At 41.2% G+C, this 21,449-nt stretch overlaps 3 protein-coding genes across 4 annotated transcripts; 2 read left to right on the top strand and 1 right to left on the bottom strand.

The window, feature by feature from the left end:
* Nucleotides 1-3: 3 nt before the first annotated feature.
* On the bottom strand, nt 4-6,828 carry NIF3L1 (NGG1 interacting factor 3 like 1). The gene is made up of 7 exons (XM_054380822.1): nt 6,813-6,828; nt 4,533-4,901; nt 3,676-3,841; nt 3,103-3,226; nt 2,603-2,741; nt 1,202-1,285; nt 4-298 (listed from the first exon to the last, which is right to left on the bottom strand). Exons 2-7 carry the CDS (start codon nt 4,885-4,887, stop codon nt 114-116), a joined length of 1,053 nt encoding a protein of 350 aa, XP_054236797.1. The 5' UTR covers nt 4,888-4,901; nt 6,813-6,828; the 3' UTR covers nt 4-113.
* On the top strand, nt 6,376-11,900 carry PPIL3 (peptidylprolyl isomerase like 3). The gene is made up of 6 exons (XM_054380821.1): nt 6,376-6,399; nt 7,509-7,583; nt 8,360-8,453; nt 9,096-9,163; nt 9,878-9,996; nt 11,613-11,900. Exons 1-6 carry the CDS (start codon nt 6,397-6,399, stop codon nt 11,737-11,739), a joined length of 486 nt encoding a protein of 161 aa, XP_054236796.1. The 5' UTR covers nt 6,376-6,396; the 3' UTR covers nt 11,740-11,900.
* A 2,718-nt stretch (nt 11,901-14,618) lies between these two features.
* On the top strand, nt 14,619-21,350 carry CLK1 (CDC like kinase 1). Of its 2 annotated transcripts, XM_054381085.1 has the most exons (13): nt 14,619-14,720; nt 15,771-15,925; nt 16,110-16,305; nt 17,369-17,459; nt 17,875-17,941; nt 18,843-18,959; nt 19,084-19,250; nt 19,325-19,419; nt 19,502-19,631; nt 19,772-19,854; nt 20,314-20,393; nt 20,598-20,688; nt 20,779-21,350. In XM_054381085.1, exons 2-13 carry the CDS (start codon nt 15,771-15,773, stop codon nt 20,986-20,988), a joined length of 1,482 nt encoding a protein of 493 aa, XP_054237060.1. In that variant the 5' UTR covers nt 14,619-14,720; the 3' UTR covers nt 20,989-21,350. The 2 variants fall into 2 exon arrangements, with proteins under 2 accessions (XP_054237060.1, XP_054237062.1); XM_054381087.1 differs by lacking the exons at nt 14,619-14,720; nt 16,110-16,305; nt 17,369-17,459 and having other exon boundaries at nt 15,806-15,925.
* Nucleotides 21,351-21,449: the final 99 nt, after the last annotated feature.

Raw genomic sequence — 21,449 nt, 5'->3', positions numbered from 1 at the left:
AACTTCAAGAAAATATAGAATACCATCCTTCTGTTCTGAATCAGTTCAGAGCATCTTCATTAAGCTTGCAGTTGACATCATGAAACTCTTAACTGAATTCTCTCCTTTTTCCCTTATGCCACCTGGAGGGGATCTTTGTCTTTCTCAGACACAATTATGTTGACTTTGTTCAGTAGGTGGATAGCTAGCATGTCACGCAGCTCTGACAAGAAGCCTCGCTCAGTGTTACTGTGCTCACACAGGATAACACTTATTCCATTGGCAACTGCATCCAGAACGTCATGGTGGGACATCTCTCCTGCCATTTTAAGAAAGAAATGCCATGTAGGTCACTAACAGTACAGTTTAGGTAACCAGCTTTGCCATGTATGCAGAATCTTAGCTAGAAGCTGGGAAGTTGTAAGGGGACCAGACCCTGAGGGGGAGTGCAACACCATCTGCTCAGTGCAAGAATATACAACACCCCTAGTGTCCTTTGAAGGGGATACATCCCCCAGTGACAGCTGTGACAAGCCCTCTTTGAATAGTGGTAGATTCTGCCACTTTGGGCAGGAAATAAGGGTGCACAGATTGGTCTGAATGTTACATGGGTTGCTGTGATGGAGGAGAGCAAAAATGAAGCCTTGCATAGAAGCTGTTTGAGGGTCAGTTCTGCAGGGTTGTACGTAAGGGGGAGGTGGGACATGCCTTGCCGTAGAACTTGCTCAAGTTAAGTACTAGAGAATGCAAGGCAGCCTGCACACTTTCAAGCAAGCTGCAGGGAAGTAGGTGTCCCACTGCTGGAAAAGAAGATAATGTACTAAGTGTCCCTTTGGTTACATACACCACAGGGTTCCTTTGGAAGATTCAGTAGACTACATTATATTCCATTTTCCATTAGGAAACTGTGGGGAACGGAGGAAATACCTTTTATCTTGCCAAAGGAGAAACACTCTGAAGTTTGCAATAGACTGCCATCAGCACTGGTTTTGTGTTGAAATAATGTACATACATTTAATTCATACAACCTTCACTCTGCTGTACAGCCTGTTCCACATTATCTCTAATGTTATTCTATCATTACAATAATTAACGTTTCTCAGTTGTTACAGGTGATGCTTTCTGGCCAAATGTTTCAACAGCCAATCAACAATTTCGTTTTGAGCCTTTTTTTTTTTTCCTAGTTACTTTTATGTATGTATATAACAACATAATCTTTTACCTGTGAGATAGAGGTCTGCTTCTGTTCCTTTCAGGATACTGCTCCCAGAACCAGCACACAGAGCAGCTTTCTTTACTGGTGATTCTGCAGGATACAAGGTGCCACAGTTAAACTCTTTTCCCTTTGTTCAGCCCTCATGTCTGTATTGCTATTAATTTTCACAATAACTACTACCTTGAATTTAGGGTCAATGTCATGGACCTGTAACATCTGTAGTAACACTGCAAATTCTGTGTACCAAACAGATGCAGAGTTTTTTCTTCAAGAGGCAGGAAAGTTTGCAGAAAACTACAATACAGAAGGTGGCTGCTGGCTAGTTCTGTCCCAGTGAGGTGTTATTTAGTCAGGTTTTTGAGCCCTTTAATAGGCTGTTTCTCTTTCCAAGACACTCATGTTCCACTATCATTAGTTTCTCAAATAATGATGCCACTAATGCAGCATTTTACCTCTGAGATATACTGGTTCCAAATTTTTAGCTCTCAGAAGGCAAGCTGAGAGCTGCTCCGTGCCATTAAAAATCTGGCTGTTTGCTATGATTGCTGATTCCGTGCTATTACACACAAGATAGTGACATGAAATTTAATTCTCCATATATGTTACATTCCCTAAGGAGAGGGGACACAACACAGAGAGTTTTCAAATCCAGTTAAGGATTTGTTGTTGCCATGTAATTACTGCTGATTTAGAGGAATCACACCACTGCAATCCCACAGCATAACAGACTTCAAAATAGTTTGAGGTTTTCTGTAGTGCAACTGGTAGTACAAGAGGCTTCTAATAAGACTGCTGTCTTCTGAGTTATGAAGAGTGTTCAACAAATTTGCTCTCACAAATTACAATAGCTGTACCCCTTGGATATTAGTATGTCTAGCCAGGATAAGAAGATGTCTACTCTACATTTTGCTAGTGACCCACTGTCTGAGCTAGGATAGTTCACCTTCTTTGACACTACTTTTCTTTCATTGAAACATGGATGGTTACATGTTCATAAGGATACCATAAAGCATCTTATTTTAAGGTGCTGTGAAATTTGACATTTAGTCTCCAAAGGTAATGTTACAATGAAACGGTATACATTTGTGCCTGATATCCTGAGGACGAAAAGAATCTCAGTCATTATACAAATTACAAAAAAGAACGTCTTATATTCAACTTGTGCTGTCCCTTCTTCACAGGGACAACCAGCACAATATACAACTTTGAATTAAAAATACAGATTAGATTCTTTTTATGTGATTGTCTCACGTAAGTTCTAAAAGGCTGTTTCTTAACAGTGCTTCATATCGCTCAGGAAAAAACCTGGCAGCAGTATTTCACACACTCATGTATACATATGCTCATGCTCCCACTCATCCTTAAATATTAGTTCTAATGAACAGTCTTACTTGCACGCCTGCTTACCTAGGGTCTTGCCTGCTCCCATGGCTAAGCGGACATGGGGTAATTTTAGGTGGTTCTTAACACGCTCAATTATGTCTGACAAAGAGACTGGCTCACTCAGCGTGCACAGACGTCCCATTCCGGTATGGGGAAGAAGAGGCTGAAAGAAATTGAAATGAGTGCGAGAAAGCTGACTGCAGAAGATTCAGTTGCTTTCCATACTGTACAAAGATGATTCAGGAATGCCTCTGAACTTTACAAACACCTTACAAAAGCTACCTATGTATGCTCTTGAATGTAACATACTAACTACACTAGCTATGGGAACTGATTTAAGAATTAGTACAGGCCACACAGCTATTTTCATTGTCTTGGAAAACGTGAGTGGCTTCAAATCCCCACAGGCTAGTATTTCAGAGCATAAAAAACCTGTGATGCTACTGACTATTGGATTTCAGTGCCTGAGGCATTCAGCTCACACGAGTAAGACATTCACTGGAACTAATACATGATTTTATTACCTTTTGTAGTAAGAGAACCTCGGTCTTGTGATAAAGGTTGTCCTGGGACAGTAACGCCACCACCTCCAACAGTGCTTTCTGAGAACAGTTCAAACTGACTCGTGTTTGCTCCTCACCTTCAACCCTGATGAAAGATATGCTTGGTCCTTGCTACAGAAGTAGGTAAAATTTCAGAATCATATTAATATAAAACAAAGCTACTCTATCCATTGGCTCTTCTGCCACAGAGAAAGTAAAAAAAGAAGGCACTGTAATAAACCTAGCCTAGTCTAGTTGACTCTTTTGAAAGAAACAGATATGAGAATTTAACTCAACTGTCTTCATCAACCTTCCTGTTAATTCTGTCCTTTATCACCTCACCTTAATATACATGATGCTACATTGAGGTGCTGTTACCCATTTAATGTAACATTGGTTAATGAGGATGATTATTCCTTCTGTTTCTAGATCTGTTGCTGAAAAAACCCGCAGCAATGCACAGAGCAACAAAGTGATTACAACAGTAAAATACAATTCTGGAAACTCAGCTTAAAACAGCAGAAAGAATAGAACACCAGAGAATGAGGTAGATACCTGGCAGGAAGAGTAGCAAGACAGGAGATCTCTTGGATGGTTTTGATTTTGGACAGCACTGTGTCCAGATGCTCAGTGTTGTTTGCACAGAATTCTACCCGGTGAGTGCCCTCAGCTGGATGGCTTGGTGCAGCTGATGGATGCAGTGGGGTGGCAGCACAGGCACCTAAGAAAACAGTACAAGATTACTGTTTTATGAAGCTGAGTAAGTATCCTAATACCAATTTAGCACATACCCTAAAGAAAAGCAACAAGAAGATATGAATTTGCACCTGAATCCATTTTCTCTGACAGGAACTGAGGACTTCTTGACCTGTTGTTGCCATTATGCAGTCTATTTTAAGGGCAAAGATGTTGATGGATAGATATTATTCATCATTCTTAATGCTATACATTTTATTCTAAGAACTGTACAAATCAGAACTGTTCCTGGTTTGTAAATCAGACTGGAAAAGACAGCCGTTTTCATTTATGTGCCACAATACAGGACAAAAATCTGAAAGAATTTCAGATACGTTCAGTCCTTTGCAAATAGTGAGATCTTGCATTCTATAAATTAATGGTGGTGATTTAAAGTCAGTGGTCTAAATTTTGGGACCAAGACAGAAAATAAATATGCTGCACCAGCAAATCCAATCAGGCATCTGTCAGGCATCTGAAAAAGTACTCTACTGTTCGTATTTGGTATTCCTCACCAAGATAAATTCCCTAAAATATGTTTACGGTACTTAGAAGTACTAGAAAGATAAAATAAAAAAATTCCTCAAAAGAAAGGAAAATGAGAGGAAGTCTCCACGTAAAATAGCTCATACCGATACATAATTGTAACCTTTTGTTTGTTTCTAGCAGAATCTCACCAAGTCCCTTTGTGAGCCAGTTATTGACTCCATGAGGTATGGCATCGTATGCCGTATGTGGAGAGTAAATCCCGATTCTGTTCTCCAAGGCTCGGACCACCAGCCGTTCTTTCCAGGTCTTCCACGTCACCCTTTTGAGGGGTGTGAATATAGGAGGGTGGTAAGAAAGAATAAGGTCTGCCTTCTTCTGCACGGCCTCTTCCATCACCTCCTCAGTGAGATCGTTAGTGAGGAAAAGGGTGTTCACAGTGTGGGGAGGGCTTGGTTCCACCAGCAACCCCACATTGTCCCAGCTTTCAGCCAGAGAGAGGGATGCAAAGTCATTCAGGGCAGAAACGAGCTCCCCGAGGTTCATGAAGAAGCGTGAGGGTACGCAGCCCAGAGCACGGATGTAGAGAGACCGCCGAACCAGCTGTGTGCCAGGCAGCAGCATGCAGCTATCTGCAGAACACAAAAAGGCAGCAGTAAGCCTAGCTTGAAAAAGAGCACAGCTGAGACCGTTCAGGTTGCGAACGCCGCCCCACTGGCAGCACGGAGCGCGGGGGGCGCAGGCAGCGGGTACACCCTTGCCTGCCTCCGTAGCTCTCCTGGTCAAACACCGTAAGCAACCCTGCACGGTGGTGCGAGAAGCGTACAGAACTTAAAACTTCGTCTACCTTCACAACCGGAGACCGCTCGGTGCTCGTTCTCCAAGGAGGGAGGTGGTGGAGCAAGAGAAACCGGGACGGGCAACCTTGGGACCCCACCAGCGCCTCCGCCCAGGCCGCTCGCGGGGCCCCGTACTCACCTCAAGCCAGAGTCGAGCGTAAGCGCGAGCTCGGCCCTGCCGCCTCCGTCGCGCCAACACCCGTCGCGCCAACACCCGCCGCGCCAACACCCGCCGCGCCGGTCCGTGCCCTGCCGGAGGTGAGCTGCGGCGAGGGCTGTCCAGCCCCTTCCTGCGCGCGTGTTGAGAGCCGGGTTGCTGCTTCCTGGCGGCTGGCGCCAGGTTTGGGTCCGGCCTCGGCAGATGCCTGAGAGGCCTACGTGAGGCCAGCAGGGGTGAAGGCACCGGGACGGCGCAAGAAGGCCGAACTGGCGGTCGCGGGACGGTGGAGGAGCCGGGCCGCGCCCCGCAGCTGCGTGTGTGGGGTTTGCGTGGAAATACCTCAGATCGGCCGAAAAGGAGCGGCAGGGCCAAGCTGTCGCTGTTCAGGTAGGAGCTGCATGGGTTGTAGTGAACGCGGTCGGCCCCTCACCGGCCGCGCCGGGCCGAGTTGGGTTGGAGCTGGCTGCTGGCGGGCTCCCTGGCCTTTGTTAGAGGCCTTGCCAAGCCTAGGTGCCAACAAGGGAAGACAGTTTATAGAGAAGTTAGTGGGTAACGCTGTTGCTTCTACGCAACGGCGATGTTATTATACTTAGCCTAAATGTTTTATCTGAAGATATTACTTAGAGCTTGATCCTTTGCTTGGATGCAGGTAGCTGTCTATTGCACCCACAGCTGTCAGAAGGTGGCTCCGAATCACACTTCAATATTTAGGTACTCGTGGCTTTTGTTAGTAGTTATCATTTATAAAACTGTAGTCTTGGGAAAAGATGTGATTTCTAGTATAACCTTTTGCCTTAGGAAAGGGTAGGAAGTCTTCCCCATTATGTTTCTTTAAGCTATTTTGTTCTCCTTTCTGATTCTTTATGCATAGTTGTGTAGGGCAAAAGTAATGCATTTATCCGGAGACCACTTGAATGACACTGTAAAAACGTATAAACACAGGAATATTTTAGTATCAAAAGGAATTGCAGATTGGTGGGAAAAAAACCAACCAACTTCACGTTTTCTTTGCAGGAAATTGCCATATACAAATCTAAAGCCTTTTGATAAGCAGACATGGTGAGAACAATAGTATTTTTAATATATTTTCATTTTTCCTGAGATGATCTTCCCTTGGAATGGAGTACGCTTTGAGATGCTGCACTGCTTCTCAAAGGATTACACATTGTATTTGGATGTAATGAAAAATTCAGGTTTTCATTTAGGCCTTCTAACCAAATATTGTGAAAAAGAACATAGGTCAGTTTAATATATTTAAAGTTTCACTCATAAGATCCTAAATTTTGATCCCACTTTGACTAATACTTGGTAATCTAGTTTGTTTTCTTTTACCACAGGAGCATTATTCAAGCTGCAAACCCATAGCGCTGCTTGAGTGTATGTAACCTTCTACACTTGGCAAGCTTTTGAAGGTTCAGCAAATCAGAAAACTGACATAACTGTGTGTCTTAAACTGTACATACTCCTTTTATAGGTATAGGTTATTGCATGCAACTGTCTTCTTTCAGGAACAGTGTGCTAGTATTAAGATTGTGGAGGGTTTTATTATTTTTCTTATCCCCAGTATAGCCCCTCAATAGTTGCTTAGCACTTTCCATGGGAGCACTGTGATATATTTGGCCTATAGAGATATATTTGGTTGGGTGGCTGAGTAGCTGCCATTTTAAATGTTAGGTCAGTTATTTATAAATTCTTAGGAAAAGTGTGATTTTGTAGATTTGCTTGTTTGTGAAGGCAGGTTATATACAGTGCCATTCAGAACTAGCCTCTCAAAAGGCAAGCAATACACAGCAGTTTGTCTTGTAAAGCAGTGAGGTACGTGCACCACATCGTCATCTGAACTAGATATAATCTTGATTCTTCAACTCTGCAATTAAGTGACTGAGCAGGTGTAGTTCATAAATGAATAATGTATCTCTGGAGTGTAACAATATGAAACAGAGCTTCTGCATTACACTGAAAAACTTGATTTATCCTAAAACTAAACAAAACCAAAAGGTTTCTGGTGATTGCACTGGAAAAGGGGAAGGTTTGTGATAGTAACCTTGCCTGTGGCCAAATATTGAAACAGTGGTTATTTCCATTGGGGAGAACTTGTTTTATTCTTGGTGGGACTGGGAAATAAAACTGAGTCTGCTAGTAATTCTTATTTTCTGCCCCCTGCTTAGGCTGTCACGCTGCATACTGATGTAGGAGATATTAAAATTGAACTGTTCTGTGAGCGTACACCAAAGACTTGTGAAGTAAGTCAAGTATAGGAGCAGGATTGCCTATATCTTGAGGCAATGCAGTAGAAATAATGAAGACTACGGTGGAGATGATGTGGCTTTTGCAATTAATCTTTTCACATAATGGAATGATAACATGTTAAGCTAGTATAGTACCTTTTCCACTTGTGGAACTTGTGCTCTCTGTCAAACTGTCTAAAAGCTTTGCTGCTTGTTTCTCAAGGTTTAGCTAAGGGCCACGTCTCTCCAAGCGTACTTGTCTCCAGCATCTCCCAAAGTGTCCTTTGTCCTTAAGGGGAAATACGGTAAACAGCGTGGGATTCCCAAATTTCCCTGGGTTTGTTCACTCTTGCACAGATTTGATTCTAATTTAAAAGAGTGAGAATCACTCCCAGTTTATCAGAAGCCCCAGGTTTTCCTTTCTGCAATAAACAAGCCTAAATTGAAGTAATTTACTTTTTAATTAACAAAGCTGAGGTATAAAGTTATTGATTACAAAATTACATTTACAAATTAAAAACATTGAATGGAAATTATACTTTGGAGCATATTTCAGGTTTTTTATTTGTTCCTTAAGACAAAGAACCTTGTGCTGTAAACTTTATTTAAGATCCTTGTATCTGTGACAGTGTCAAAGGAATATGTTAACTGCAAGTACTCTGTGGAACTCACATGGTCACAATGCAAAACAGAGGCAGAAGGGTTAGTCTTGGTCTTGCCAATGATGTCATTTTCATAAGAGGGTACAATTTCTCAACTGTTTGTTAATATAATTTGTTCCATTTCCTTAGAATTTCCTGGCTCTTTGTGCTAGTAACTACTACAATGGATGCGTATTTCACCGGAATATAAAAGGCTTCATGGTTCAGACAGGAGATCCATTAGGTAAATTCTTCTGCCTAGGTCTCTCTATAGAAAAATGCACATAAAATATTAATAAAAATAAATTATAAGTATGAATATTCAAACAAAAATGTAAATAACTTAGAAGAATTATCGTAGTGTTGATAGAGAATTTTATGATGAGATTAGTTTTCAGCAGTGAGCTTACAGAAGAACAGACTTTGTTGTAGTTCTAAATAATCATGCAGTATTAAAGCATTCTACAAACTTTATTTTTATTAGTTGTTTCCACTAAATGTGATAGTCCTACTGGCTTACCAGCTCTTTAACAGGTAGCATTTGCTACTGTGGTTTCTCTGTTTTCTGCCTGAAAGGTTCTGTGCTGCCTCTAGAGCATTTGGCGAAAATTACTCTGATAGTATGAACTGCTTGGGAGCTAATCTGATTCAACTGTGCGACTGTTTGTACTCGTACTGAATTTAATATGATGGTATGTCAGTGTTTTGTTCTGCAACTTAGTAAGTGTTCCTTATAAAGAGTTAATGGCTCTGCTCAGTATGAAGACATGAGAATCCAATCCCTGCCTCAAATCACTTGCAGGCTATCTAGGGTCTTTTGTTTTAACTACATAATTTCTGGATTTGTCAGTCTGAAAATCCAGTAATCTCTTTGCTTCGTTGTCAGGCACTGGAAAAGGAGGTAACAGCATCTGGGGCAAGAAGTTTGAAGATGAATTCAGTGAATACTTAAAGGTATTTCTGTGCTCTTAATAGGTAGTTATGCTTTCATATGAATTTTCTTTACAGGTTGGAGAACAACCAGCATTGTGTTGTACTGTATTAAATACCTTCTTTGTAATTGTGAAGCAAAGTACAATCCTTCAATAAGGGGATTGAAATAATTACTATTAAAACACCAACAGACATTCCTGTACATGATAAGTTAGGTTTGAGAGTTTTCATCACTGAGAACAGGATCGCAGGATGTTAGGAGTTGGAAGGGACCTCAGAAAATCGTTGAGTCCAACCCCCCTGCCAGAGCAGGACCATAGCACAGGTTGCACAAGAACACATCCAGAGGGGTCTTAAAAGTCTCCAGAGAAGGAGACTCCACAACCTCCCTGGGCAGCCTGTTCCAGTGCTCTGTGACCCTCACAGTGAAGAAGTTCCCCCTCATGTTGAGGTGGCACCTCCTGTGCTGTAGTTTATATCCAGCACAGGAGATAAAAAGAAATAAAAAGAATTTGTAATAAAGTGGTTTTCATGCACTGAGGGCAAAGATGTAATTTTTCATTCGAAGAGCAGTTTGGAGGAGCAAATTATGAACTGTGATGGAATATATTAGCAACCAAGATTTGTTCTTAATAATGGTATTAAGGTAGCATGTGAAGTCATTGAGCACTTTGTACAGGTTAAAGTCCTGTTTTCACAGATGTGTGTTCATGTTGAGGTTTTTCCCTGTTTCAGCACAGCGTCCGTGGGGTAGTTTCAATGGCAAACAATGGTCCAAATACTAATGGATCACAGTTCTTCATCACTTACGGCAAGCAGCCGCACCTAGACATGAAGTACACCGTGTTTGGAAAGTAAGTGATCCAACTGCATGCCTCCTTATCATACTCTGTGAAGGATTTGAATATGCAGAGCAAATTGAGAAGTTTCTCTGGTTCTAAAATTCTTTAAAATGTTGGATGTGTATATGTAAACATGTGCTCCTGCACTGGCACCAGAGGTAGTTGCTCCAAAATGCTGCTCCCCTTTTTTAGTAGTAAAGAATTCAGTTGAAATGGGCATATTTAAAAATTACCTCAAGAATGAGCTTTTTTCCCTTTCTCTTGTTTTGCCTCCCAGTGGTTATTCCAGCTTGCCTTTTCATCCATGTCCAAATGGATGCAGCCTGATTTTAATCAAACTCCAGAACAGCTGGATGTGCAGTTGTAGGGTTTATTGAGATGCAAGAATCTGATTTGGGACTGGGCCTGGGGATGGTTGTGTTACTGGCATGGTCATGCTTCTGTTTAGGTGAAACTTCCTGCTGATCAGATAAAACTCATGAAACTGATAGTTTGTAAAATTAGATGAGGTTGTTCAAGATGCATCATTATTTTAAAAAATTATTTTAAGATGCTGCTGATAACATATCATTCTTAAAGCAAATGTTCAATTTTTGAGTCTTTAATACACATCTTTTTCTCTCTCAAAATCATGGTAATATCTTTTCTTTTGCTTGTTAAAAAATCTCCAGTGTGCAAGCGAATATGCTGAGAAAGTTGCGTGTTGTTTAAATGGAATTAAGTATTCAAAGGAAACTATCGAAGTATGGAAAACTATTTTCTACCACTTGTATTTTTTATGGGCAAGCATGATTGAAAGTAGGTTTTTAGACATCTTTTGTAGATATGGGTAGAGGCTCTGACGGATGAATTTTACCAGATTTTCTGTGACAGTCTAAGGCACTCCTACCCCAGTTGCAGAATCAGCAGAACAAGCATATGCAGTCTCTTCTGACCCACAATCCAGCATCACAGATTCAAAGAGTTGATGAATCTAACTGAACTGTAAACACCACAATGTGTTTTCTGCCAAGTCCATTATAGGGGAATAAACTGCCAAGATTTACCAGAGCTAGTTATTTAAACAAAAAAGCAAGAGGTTTATTAGAACAATCTCTTTTGCCAGTTCTTCAGCCTGAACAGGAAATCTGAAAGCCTAAACATATTTGCACCATTAGATTTATTTACACAGTTACTAAAGATTCTGTGTAATCTTGTCTGAGTCAGAAGATGAGAAATTATAATCTCGCATTTGGAAATTGATTTTTCTAGCCACAGGATTTCAGTAATTCACAGTGAGGTTTGGCATGGCTGGTATCTTACTGCTACTTGAACCTATACTATGACTGGTCAGGTCTGCCTGCCAGGAAGTGCACCCAGGGTCTTTATACAGCTGTGGTTAGTAGAAAATGTGATACTGTCAGGTCAGTGGCAATTACTTGTACTTTTTATCAGAATCTGTCATGGATGCTTAATATTTCTTTCGAAAACAAATTATATGCCATATATAATTTTTGTTTGTCTTGTATCATTTGCTTGCAAAATCCTTGCACTGTAATACTGAACTGTAACATGCTTTGAGATACCCCAATTGTTGTATTTAAATCATTGTTAGAAGCATATTCCTAGCACTTCCTCTTTTCTTCCAGAGTTATTGACGGCTTGGAGACTCTGGATGAGCTGGAGAAGCTGCCTGTGAATGAGAAAACCTACAGACCTCTTAATGATGTTCACATTAAAGATATTACAATTCATGCCAATCCTTTTGCTCTGTAGCCACAGAGTGGATTACAAGGTATAAAGTGTCACTGAAAAGGATTACTTGAGCTGGATCATACCTTTGCTCATTAAATGTAGGATTTTCAGGAGCTGTGACATTGTTTGGGAGTTGTCACAGAGGAGACCTGTGCTTTAGAGGTCAGTTTTTCCATGGTATCTGCCAGGATTTTTATTTTTAATTTTTTTTTTTATACTTGTAAAATAAGAAAATACTTCAAAAAAATACATTTTGTTTTTGCACATCTTTTTCTGCCTTAGTCTCGCAGGGATACTGTCTTGAAACAATGTCCTTTTGCTACAATTTCCTCCTACCAGTTTTCTGAAACTTTCTCATATAAATGCTAACCATCCTTACTTGAGTAGTTTTTAGAAGACTGAGTAAGATTTGCAGTTATTTCCCCTAGATGAAATCAATGTCATATATAGATGAAACCTATGTCCTAGAGGAGTGCTTGCTCTTGTACTGCTGTGTTGGAGTGGGAGCCTCTTCAGCCTTCCTAAAAGGTGCATTGGAAACAATTGCTTCTGCTTTGGCACAACGCTTTTGGTGTGAAAGAGTAAGTGTTTATGTCTTTACATAGCTGTTGATTGAAACTGGGTAACCATGGATTTACTGTAACTTGGTTTTCATCACTGTATGGCACAAATAATGGGTATACAAAGAGGTCGGATTTCTAATCAAGAATCCTGATACATCCGAGATAATTAAAAAAAGACACTGTAGCCAAGATGATGTTGATGGAATAAGAGAAAGCTATTGGTTGGTCTTATTTGAGACCAAGTATTGGACTCAAATATGAAAGTCTGCAGGAAAGTATAGAGATATCTGAATATTGACTGGTCAAGAGGAAATATGAAATACATGCATACGTGTGTGTATACATATGTGTGTGTATATGTATGTATACAGGCTAATCCTACATTCAAGTCACTTAGTATAATAAGCATAAGATAAACTGACTTAAACAGGGAAAAAGAGTGATTTGTACACAAAAAAAGTAGTGTTCTACCTTTGGCATATTGGGAAAAGCAGAACGTTCTACCCTTCCTTGTTGATTTAAAAAAAATGCGTTTTTGTTTTCATAAAACAGGAAAAAAAAATATAGACTTGTCTCCACAGAAGTTCACTTTCTCACTATAGTGTAGAGGTGAGAGATCCCCTTTGGACTTGGTCATAACACTTAGCAAGTCCATTTTTACAGATACACCTTGTAATCCTTGGGAGGTCAAGGTATATTGGACTTACAGTCTGCTTCAGTCTAGTATTTCCTATTGTGAGACTTTGCCTCCTAAAGAGGCCTTAGGTGCAAAAGAAAGGCAAAGGTACACCAGGTAGAGGTTACTGAGGTGTTACTACAAAGTTGCACAACTTTGAGTGCTAAGGCATATTGCCCCACAGCTGGCACACCAGTTGAACGTATTAGCTACACCTCATATCAACACCTACTAATGATTCATTGTCTAGTCTCTTGCTTGCTTTGCATTAAGGGTACAGCTTTTCTTAAATTCATTGAGTATGCTCATAGGCTGAGGGGTTTATTTTGGCCAGGGACCTTTCAGCTCATTTTATAATGAGGCTAGTTTAGCCTAGGACACTATTTTCAAGCCAAAAGCTCACTTACGTTATTCAGTAGCACTTTTTTTACATACTTGTCCAGCATGTTCCAGTTGCTAAGGACATCCTGACTAGAAGTCTCTTTCTTTATTGTTCAGTATGTTGTCTAGAAGTTTACCCCTGAATGTGCATGCTTCTTTGTTGACGGTGAGGTGACCACTTAAAAATCACTGACAGACGTGAAAGCTCCTTCTGAGAGATGTGGCTGAGAGCCAGCAGTAAGGCATGGGGCATCAAGAGGGAGTAGCTATGACTTAAACTGCCCTTGTGGTAGTGAGCAGCAGAGGAACCAATGGTTTGGGGTTTTTTAGTGTTGTGTTGGTTTTGGTTTGTTTGGGTTTTCCTCCATTCTTTGGATATGGAAGAGCTGTTTTTAATTTGTTTTACAGTGGGTATTATATGTTCTGTTCAGACTCAAAAAACATGACTGGAAGTTAATAAAAGATCCTACAAGACATTAAAGATACCCAGAAATATTGTAAACCATTGGCATAAAAAATAGGTATCTTCAGTTTTTTAGTAATACATGGTCCTTTAAACTTCTGGTTTATAGCTGACTGGGTATGTGCTTTAAGAGCCTTTAAAATTTTTTCTAGAGAAGTACAGAGATAAAGGCAAAAAAATTATGATTTAGCAGTTTGGGAGAATCAAAAAAAAAAAACCAACCCCAAAAATCTTCTGGCAGTTATTCCTAAATGTTGGTTAGAATGTTTAGTATTTTTTTGTTTCCCCTAGTATCATGTTACTTGTCTTGGCAGGGAAAATGGTTGAAGCTTTTCCATAGCTGCGTTTACTTACGTAAAACTACTTTTAAACTGAATGACCTGATGAGGCATAGGGGTACCGTAAAATGTTGTGACCGGGTGAAATGCACCTGTCAGTAAAACTAGCAGAACTGGGAGTAAAAGGCTTTCATAACATGCAGAGGGGTGAGGGCTCTTAGGCGCTGTGGGAAGGTGATGTCCCGCGCAGTGCCTATCCCCACTGATGCCTGCCGCCGGCAGTACCCGGAGGAAGGTAGCCAGAATCCTTAAAGTGTCTCGGAAGGGCAGACCGACTTAAACTTAAGGCCGACTTGGCGGCGGGCACGTCGCACCACTGACCCATTCCTGCACAAACCAGACGCAGGCGCAGCCCGCAGAGTGAGGGTCAAGTATAGGGGAAGCAGAGTGTCGCAGTGCCGCCCGGCTCGACCCCGCCCCGTCCTCTGACGCCACGGGCGCCGCGCCGCCGCACTCCAGAAAGTTCTTGGCAACGCCATTTGTGGCGGAGTGCGAGTTGAGGGTCAGCGGTTGCTGCGTTTAGCCCAACCGTAGCGGGAGAAAGCGGCAATCCCCGGAGAGAACTCTACCGTGCCGCCGAGGTAGGCCGGATGGGAAGGCGCTGCTTGCCCGGTGGCGGGGCAGAGTCGCCGGACAGCGTTAGGCGCTGGGCCGGGTCGCTACCGCGGGAAGGCGGGGCGGAGGGAAGGGCGCCGCTGTGATGCGGCGGTGGAAGGTCGTCTTGGGCCGCAGGGAGGACAATGGCTCGGGTCGGGTGGCGGGAGCGGCCACGTGCCCGCCTCCGCGCGGCCGCCATCTTCTGTGCTAGCGCGTGGTTCCGCTAAGGACAGAAAATGGCTTCGGCCGCCTCAGCGGGGAAGGCCGGACCCGCTTCCCGTGCCCCACCGCGGGGTGGAGAACGGAGCAGGGGGGCTTGCTGGAACGCGGCCCAGCTGGCACCAAGTGCAGGGGTGGGCCCGACCCAGGCGCGCTGGCTGGGCGTGGCGAACCGCTCAGGAAGGGAAGTGTTCGCGACATGTGCGGTGCCGTGAGGCCCAGGCCATAGCTTGTGAGTCAGAACCTGCTTAGGTTTGGCAAGTGAAATAGAACGTGGGTAGTGAGATACTTGCCTTTTGCTCTTGGAGCTGAATAACTAGGAGATGGCCCGAGTTTTATTGGCGCTTTAACTTAGCATTAGGAATTTTCTGGGAATCATATTAAAAGAGAGAAGCATATTAAAAGTTTACGCCAAGTGTCTTTTAAGTGTCATGGGGACGCTGAGCAGTATTTGTGTGGCCATTTTACGTATGCGGAAGCCTGTCTCTTTCCTAGCATATGCACTGCTGGGTACCTGAGCAGCCTTGCTGAAAGGACATCTGTGGTATGTGGTCAGTTTCTGAGCCACAGTGCTTCTTTTAATTCTTTTTTATAAGAACTAGGTTATTGGTTATGTTCGTCTGTTAAAAAAAAAGACGGTTAATTTGGAAAAAGGCTGCATTTAAAAAATGAAAGAAAGCACAGGTTAAAAATGAAAATTGGATAGTTAAGGAAAAATGCAATTTTGATTTTAGTTAATTTGGTAATTAATGGCTTTGGAAATTATTTGTTTGTCGCTGGGACATAACTCAAAGAGCGAAATACCTTTGTTACAGATGCGGCATTCCAGACGAACTAATTATCCTGACTGGGATAAAAGAGAAAGTCTGGATCACAGGAGGTATGACAGGGCTGATAAAAGAAAGAGATCATCAAGTGGTGCACAGGAGAATAAGCACTGCAAAAACGACCTTTATAAACTTCCTGACAGGTAAATAACTTGTGGACTTCTGATACCAACAAGCGTATGTTTCAAGGTTTCTCATCAGGTTATCTGACACTGTATCATTTTTGAGTTGAAGATATTTCAAGAGAGATGTCTTAACAGCTTCAAACAACCTTGATAGGTCTGCAGGAATTATTTTAATTACGTTTATTTGATTCTTTGTTTGTAGTAGCCATTCAGAAACCAAATCTGTTAACGAAAGAACCAATCATGAGCGACGCTATGTTGAAGAATACCGAAATGAGTACAATCGAGGATGCGATACTGGGCATCACAGTAGCAAATCATCGGGTCATAGTGGGATGAGTAGTTACAAAAGGAAATACAAGACACACCATGCTACCTGTCGTCATCGTCATTCACAGGTGGTGTGACCAATTTTAATTGAGGATTTTATTTATTTTAAGAAGATAAGATTCTCACCTGGGTAGTAGTGATTCCAGTATGGGGATTTAGGGACTTCTGTCAATAGTGGTTTATTCCTATAGTTTATGTTGGTAGTTTTTTTTTTTCTTTTTTTGCTAGCATTTTATTTCTTTCAGTGAAAATGTGCAGTTTTTAAGTATGCTTGTGATACCACAGAACATAGTCTTGTTGTTTGCTCATTAGATATATTTGAGCATATTAATGGCTAATACCCATCAATTGGAGTACTTGAAGTACAGGCATCTCTTCTCATGCCTTCAAAATTCTTACTATGACAAGTATTTATTTCAGCCCTATTTGAAAATCCAAGCACAAGCTTCTTTAAGCTTGCTTTTGACTGAAATAGCAAGGAGATAATAATAGATTTTTACATAAAGTATTTAATAAGATGTTTTAAGTATCACTGGAAATATTTAAAATCAGATATGTATCATGCCTGCTAGCAGGGCAGTTTTTCTGAACTTTGTTATATATTCATAAACTGAAGGCAGGATTTATAATTTTAAGATCTTCAGCCTGAAGTAAATGTATTTGCTATTTATGAAACAAAAAAAGCAATTGCCAAATATTCAGACCAGTGATGTAATCTTGATTACTTAAGATGGGGTTTTTAATTTGGCCACAAGGCTATTTTTTTAATATATATAAGATAATTATTAAATCCTTTTGCTTTAAAAAGAATAACACAGATGCTGAAATTCTAAAGTAAAATTCAGTGAACCAGTCTTTGGAAAGAAAAAAAAATTGTATTGTAATTTTTTGTTGCCTTGCCACTTTGAGTATCTCATCTGAAAATCTGTTCCTTGCCATGTTTTTCTCCTGTAACATAAACTATGTGCCCTGTGAATTTCTGGGGACTGAATTTGAAATTGCTCCTGCCAACCGTTTGTGGCCTGGCGTGTATCTGAATGCCTGAATATCTCCATGCTGAATGAATTTCGTATTCTGCCCTGAATTCACTCGGGTTTATTGATGGGCTGGACGATCTTGGTGCCGTTCCAGAAGAGTCATCGAAAGAAAAGATCCAGGAGTGTAGAGGATGATGAGGAGGGTCACCTGGTCTGTCAGAGTGGAGACGTACTAAGTGCAAGATGTATAGAATATTTTTCAAAATCTATTAACTTTTCAGATAGAATAAGTTCTTTTAGCATAAGATGTGAGGGGGCTCTGGAAGTCTTTTCTTTCTGTCTTGACTGTTTTTGTTTGGGGGTAGGGATTGTTATTTTTTTCTGTAGAACTTGAACATATTTTATTTGCCTTGTTCTTTTTTCTTTTCTCTTTTTTTTCTCCAAGTACAGTAAATGAAGTTAATGAGCCTGATAGAACGAGATTCCTGTAAATGTGCCTTGATGAGAGTTGTCCAGGAATACCTCTCAAATTCTATTTTCAATTTAAAGAAGCACGTTTTAGAATAGCTTGTCATAGTAGTCTTTTATTTTTGTTTGCTTCATTTTTTTAATAGCTGAATAATTTACAACTTTGGTGACTGAGAATTCTTCTCTTTATAGATGAGATTGTTGCTAATCTGGGTGAAGGTGCTTTTGGAAAAGTAGTGGAATGCATTGATCGCAAAGCGTAAGTCTTAAATACACATCTTTTTTTTTTACTGATGGTATCACAGCTTGGTTGTGCTTTCCTGTTGTATCGGGTTTCATCTTCATGCCCTCAGATGCTGCTCTCTGTATTTCTTTAAGGCTGCCACAGTTCGCAGACATAAATTCATGCTAGTTCATGATGTTGAAAAGAGCAGACAGGAGGGTTCTACAGAGCTGGTGGTTCAGGCAATGGGTGTGTCTTCTGCAGGCACACTGCAGGTCAAGGGCTGATGAGGGAGCCTGGTGGGCCTAGACAATGAAGTGTTACCATGTTGTCCTTCATTCCTCCACTCCACCCTGCAGTCCTTGGGGCCTGTACCATCCCAGACCAATGACCAAAGTCTCTGACCATGCTTACCTTGAAGTACTGTCTGTGATGATGCAGTGCCACTTGGGTTCTAGCAGCAAGTGTATTGTATACATCAAGAACCTATTTTGTTGATGGCAGTTTTGCTGTGTGTGAAACAGTACGAAATTAGATTGCCGTTCTGGTCACTGTAGAAGGCATGTGCCACCTCAGTTAGTGAATTAGTGACTGAAGGCAGCGTGTCAGTTGTGACTGACAGTGATGTGAGGCTGTGCAATGTGGAGGTTTCTGTAGTATTAGCCCACCATACATAAATGCAAAGGGGAGGTGAAAGGGGTTTTTCACATAGAAGAATAATACCAATATATAAGGTGTTGAGGATGTTTTCAACATTTAAAGATTAAAAATGTTAGTTTTGTCTGCATGTAGAAGAATCTTGGTTATGTAGTCAGTATGTACTTAACGCAGCAAACAACCACTTTTCTAACAAGGCTGCCATTGTTAGAAGCAGCAATTGCTAAATATCCTTAGTTAAACCTGCCTGCTCTTCTAATGACTTCAAACCTGTCTGCAGGGAGGACAGGCACGTGGCAGTGAAAATAGTGAAAAACGTTGATCGTTACTCTGAGGCAGCTCACGCGGAAATACAAGTCCTGGAGCATTTAAATGCATCAGATCCCAGCAGCACATAGTAAGTGTGCAAAGGTGGCTGTTGTCGCTTTGAGTGCTGTGGCATTGCTTTCTGTAATGGATGCTGAATGTATTGGCGTGGCACAACTTCCTGTTGCAAGTCATGTATTTTACTGCTTTTGCAGTCGCTGTGTCAAGATGTTAGAATGGTTTGAGTACCATGGACATGTCTGCATTGTTTTTGAGCTACTGGGGCTCAGCACCTATGACTTTATTAAAGAAAATGGCTTTCTGCCATTTAGGCTGGACCACATTAGACACATGGCCTATCAGATCTGCAAGTCTGTGAACTGTAAGTTACGTTTCTGTTTTGCTTTATTTGTTAAAAATTTCTTCACAATTTGCTAACTGTTTGCTATCTTGCAGTTTTGCATTTGAATAAGTTGACACATACAGATCTGAAACCAGAAAATATTTTATTTGTGAAGTCTGACTATGTAGAAGAGTATAACCCCAAACTGGTAAGTTGATGTCCTCTTCCCCCACCCCTGGCCATTGTCTGGGTTGAGTTGGTGACTTGCATCCCCCTACCTTTCATTTCAGAAATGCGATGAACGCACAGTGAAAAACGCAGACATCAAAATTGTAGACTTCGGGAGCGCAACATACGACAACGAGTATCATAGCACTTTGGTGTCTACAAGACATTACAGAGCTCCTGAAGTTATCCTAGGTCAGTGGAAGTCTTAGGCTGATCTTTTGTGTAAGATTTCTTGTATGCTAGTGTATGGTCAGAAGTGTTGTGTATCTTGCTTGAGCGGTTAAACTGTTCACAGTCTGGTATAAACATGGACTTTCTGAATCTTCCCACAGCATTGGGATGGTCACAGCCATGTGATGTTTGGAGCATTGGATGCATTCTTACAGAATACTACCTTGGATTCACTGTATTTCCGGTAGGTAATCGCAGATTTCACAGTGCTGCAGCAAGTGTGGGGACTAAAGGCAAGAGTCTGTGTGAGAAATCAAGCTGCATTTCTCTTGAGGGTCAAGGTAGAGAGAAAATGTAGGCACAAAGAAACTTTCTCAGCAGAACATTTCTAACAGTTGTTTTCACTAAACATTTTGGCAGCAGCTTGGTATGGAGAAGCACCCTGTTAATGTTTGTAATTCACAAGCCACACTAGTCACAAGCGTACCATCATAACCATCAGCAATTACTGCTCAACTACCTGAATTAGGTCATCTGGATGGTATTGCTAAAATTTGAATTGTGTGAACAAAGGAAAAATCTAAAAAGGCAGGGTCAAGAGAGAAAGACTCCAGTAGATTGTAACATTTCAGGTAACAGATGAGTACAGGTTCTTGGTGACTTCCTGTAACAACAAAAATGTCTTACCTTGATTTCCCTCCAGACACATGACAGCAAAGAACACTTGGCAATGATGGAGCGAATACTGGGGCCTTTGCCAAATCACATGATAAAGAAAACCAGGTAATTGCATTTTTCCATACCTGGACTGCTACACTTCAAGTGATACACTTTCAGGCTTGGTTTAATGGCAAATTAAGACATCCTTTTGCTCTATTTAACAAGCTGGCCAGCTAGCTCTGTTCCAGTTTTGTGAACAAACATGCTTATAGTTGTAGTGAAGGGGCAAAGCAGACTCTCTGATTAATAAACTGTGCTCTGTTGAAGGAAACGCAAATACTTCCGTCATGACCAGCTGGATTGGGATGAACACAGTTCTGCTGGCAGATACGTCTCAAGGCGCTGCAAGCCGCTGAAGGTAAGATGGCAGGGAAAATGGTCTTGGGGAGAGGAACTTCAAAGTGAAATTTTAAGATTTTTTAAAAATTAAAATGTTGTTTTTGTGAAGGAATTCATGACCTGCCATGATTCTGACCATGAGAACCTCTTTGACCTCATTGAAAAGATGTTGGAGTATGACCCAGCCAAGCGCATTACTCTTGAAGAAGCACTGAAACATCCTTTTTTCTTCCCATCAAATGAAAAAAGGGCATCATCACCTGCAGCTGAGCAGGCTTGTACAGACATCATTCCACCAAAGAAACATAAAAGATGTTAAGTATTTATTGTGTACAGTTTTGTAAATGCCTTCTTTTGTATCACAACTTTTTGGATACTGATCCAGCTGCTGGCATTAAACTTAAGAAAAACATACTGATGAACCTGCTTGTGTTACCTCAGTAAAAACATGGGGATGATTGCACTTACACGAAGTGCTCTATAAAGCAGGCTTCCTAACAGCAAAAAGGTATTTTCCTAATGTTTTTATTCAACTACCTTTGGAATAGTGAAAGATCTAAGACTGATTTCTACCTTCTCATGGCATTGCTGCTTCTGTTTTGAGTAAGAGGACTGACAGCCCTTCCCCTGAAGTGTAAGGATGGCCTTTGTTTTTTTTTTTTTTTTAAAGTTACAAAGTAAAGATCACTGGAGTACTGAGCAGACTGCATTGCGATCACCATTTTTTAATATATTTTTTTATTTTAGCAGGTGCACTCTGGTTACCAGTATTTGTTAATG

The sequence above is a fragment of the Indicator indicator genome, chromosome 5 (genome assembly GCF_027791375.1).
Source record: "Indicator indicator isolate 239-I01 chromosome 5, UM_Iind_1.1, whole genome shotgun sequence".
Classification (NCBI taxonomy): Eukaryota; Metazoa; Chordata; class Aves; order Piciformes; family Indicatoridae; genus Indicator; species Indicator indicator.
The sequence above is the reverse complement of the archived record's forward strand: the minus strand, read 5'-3'. Positions and strand labels throughout refer to the sequence as shown.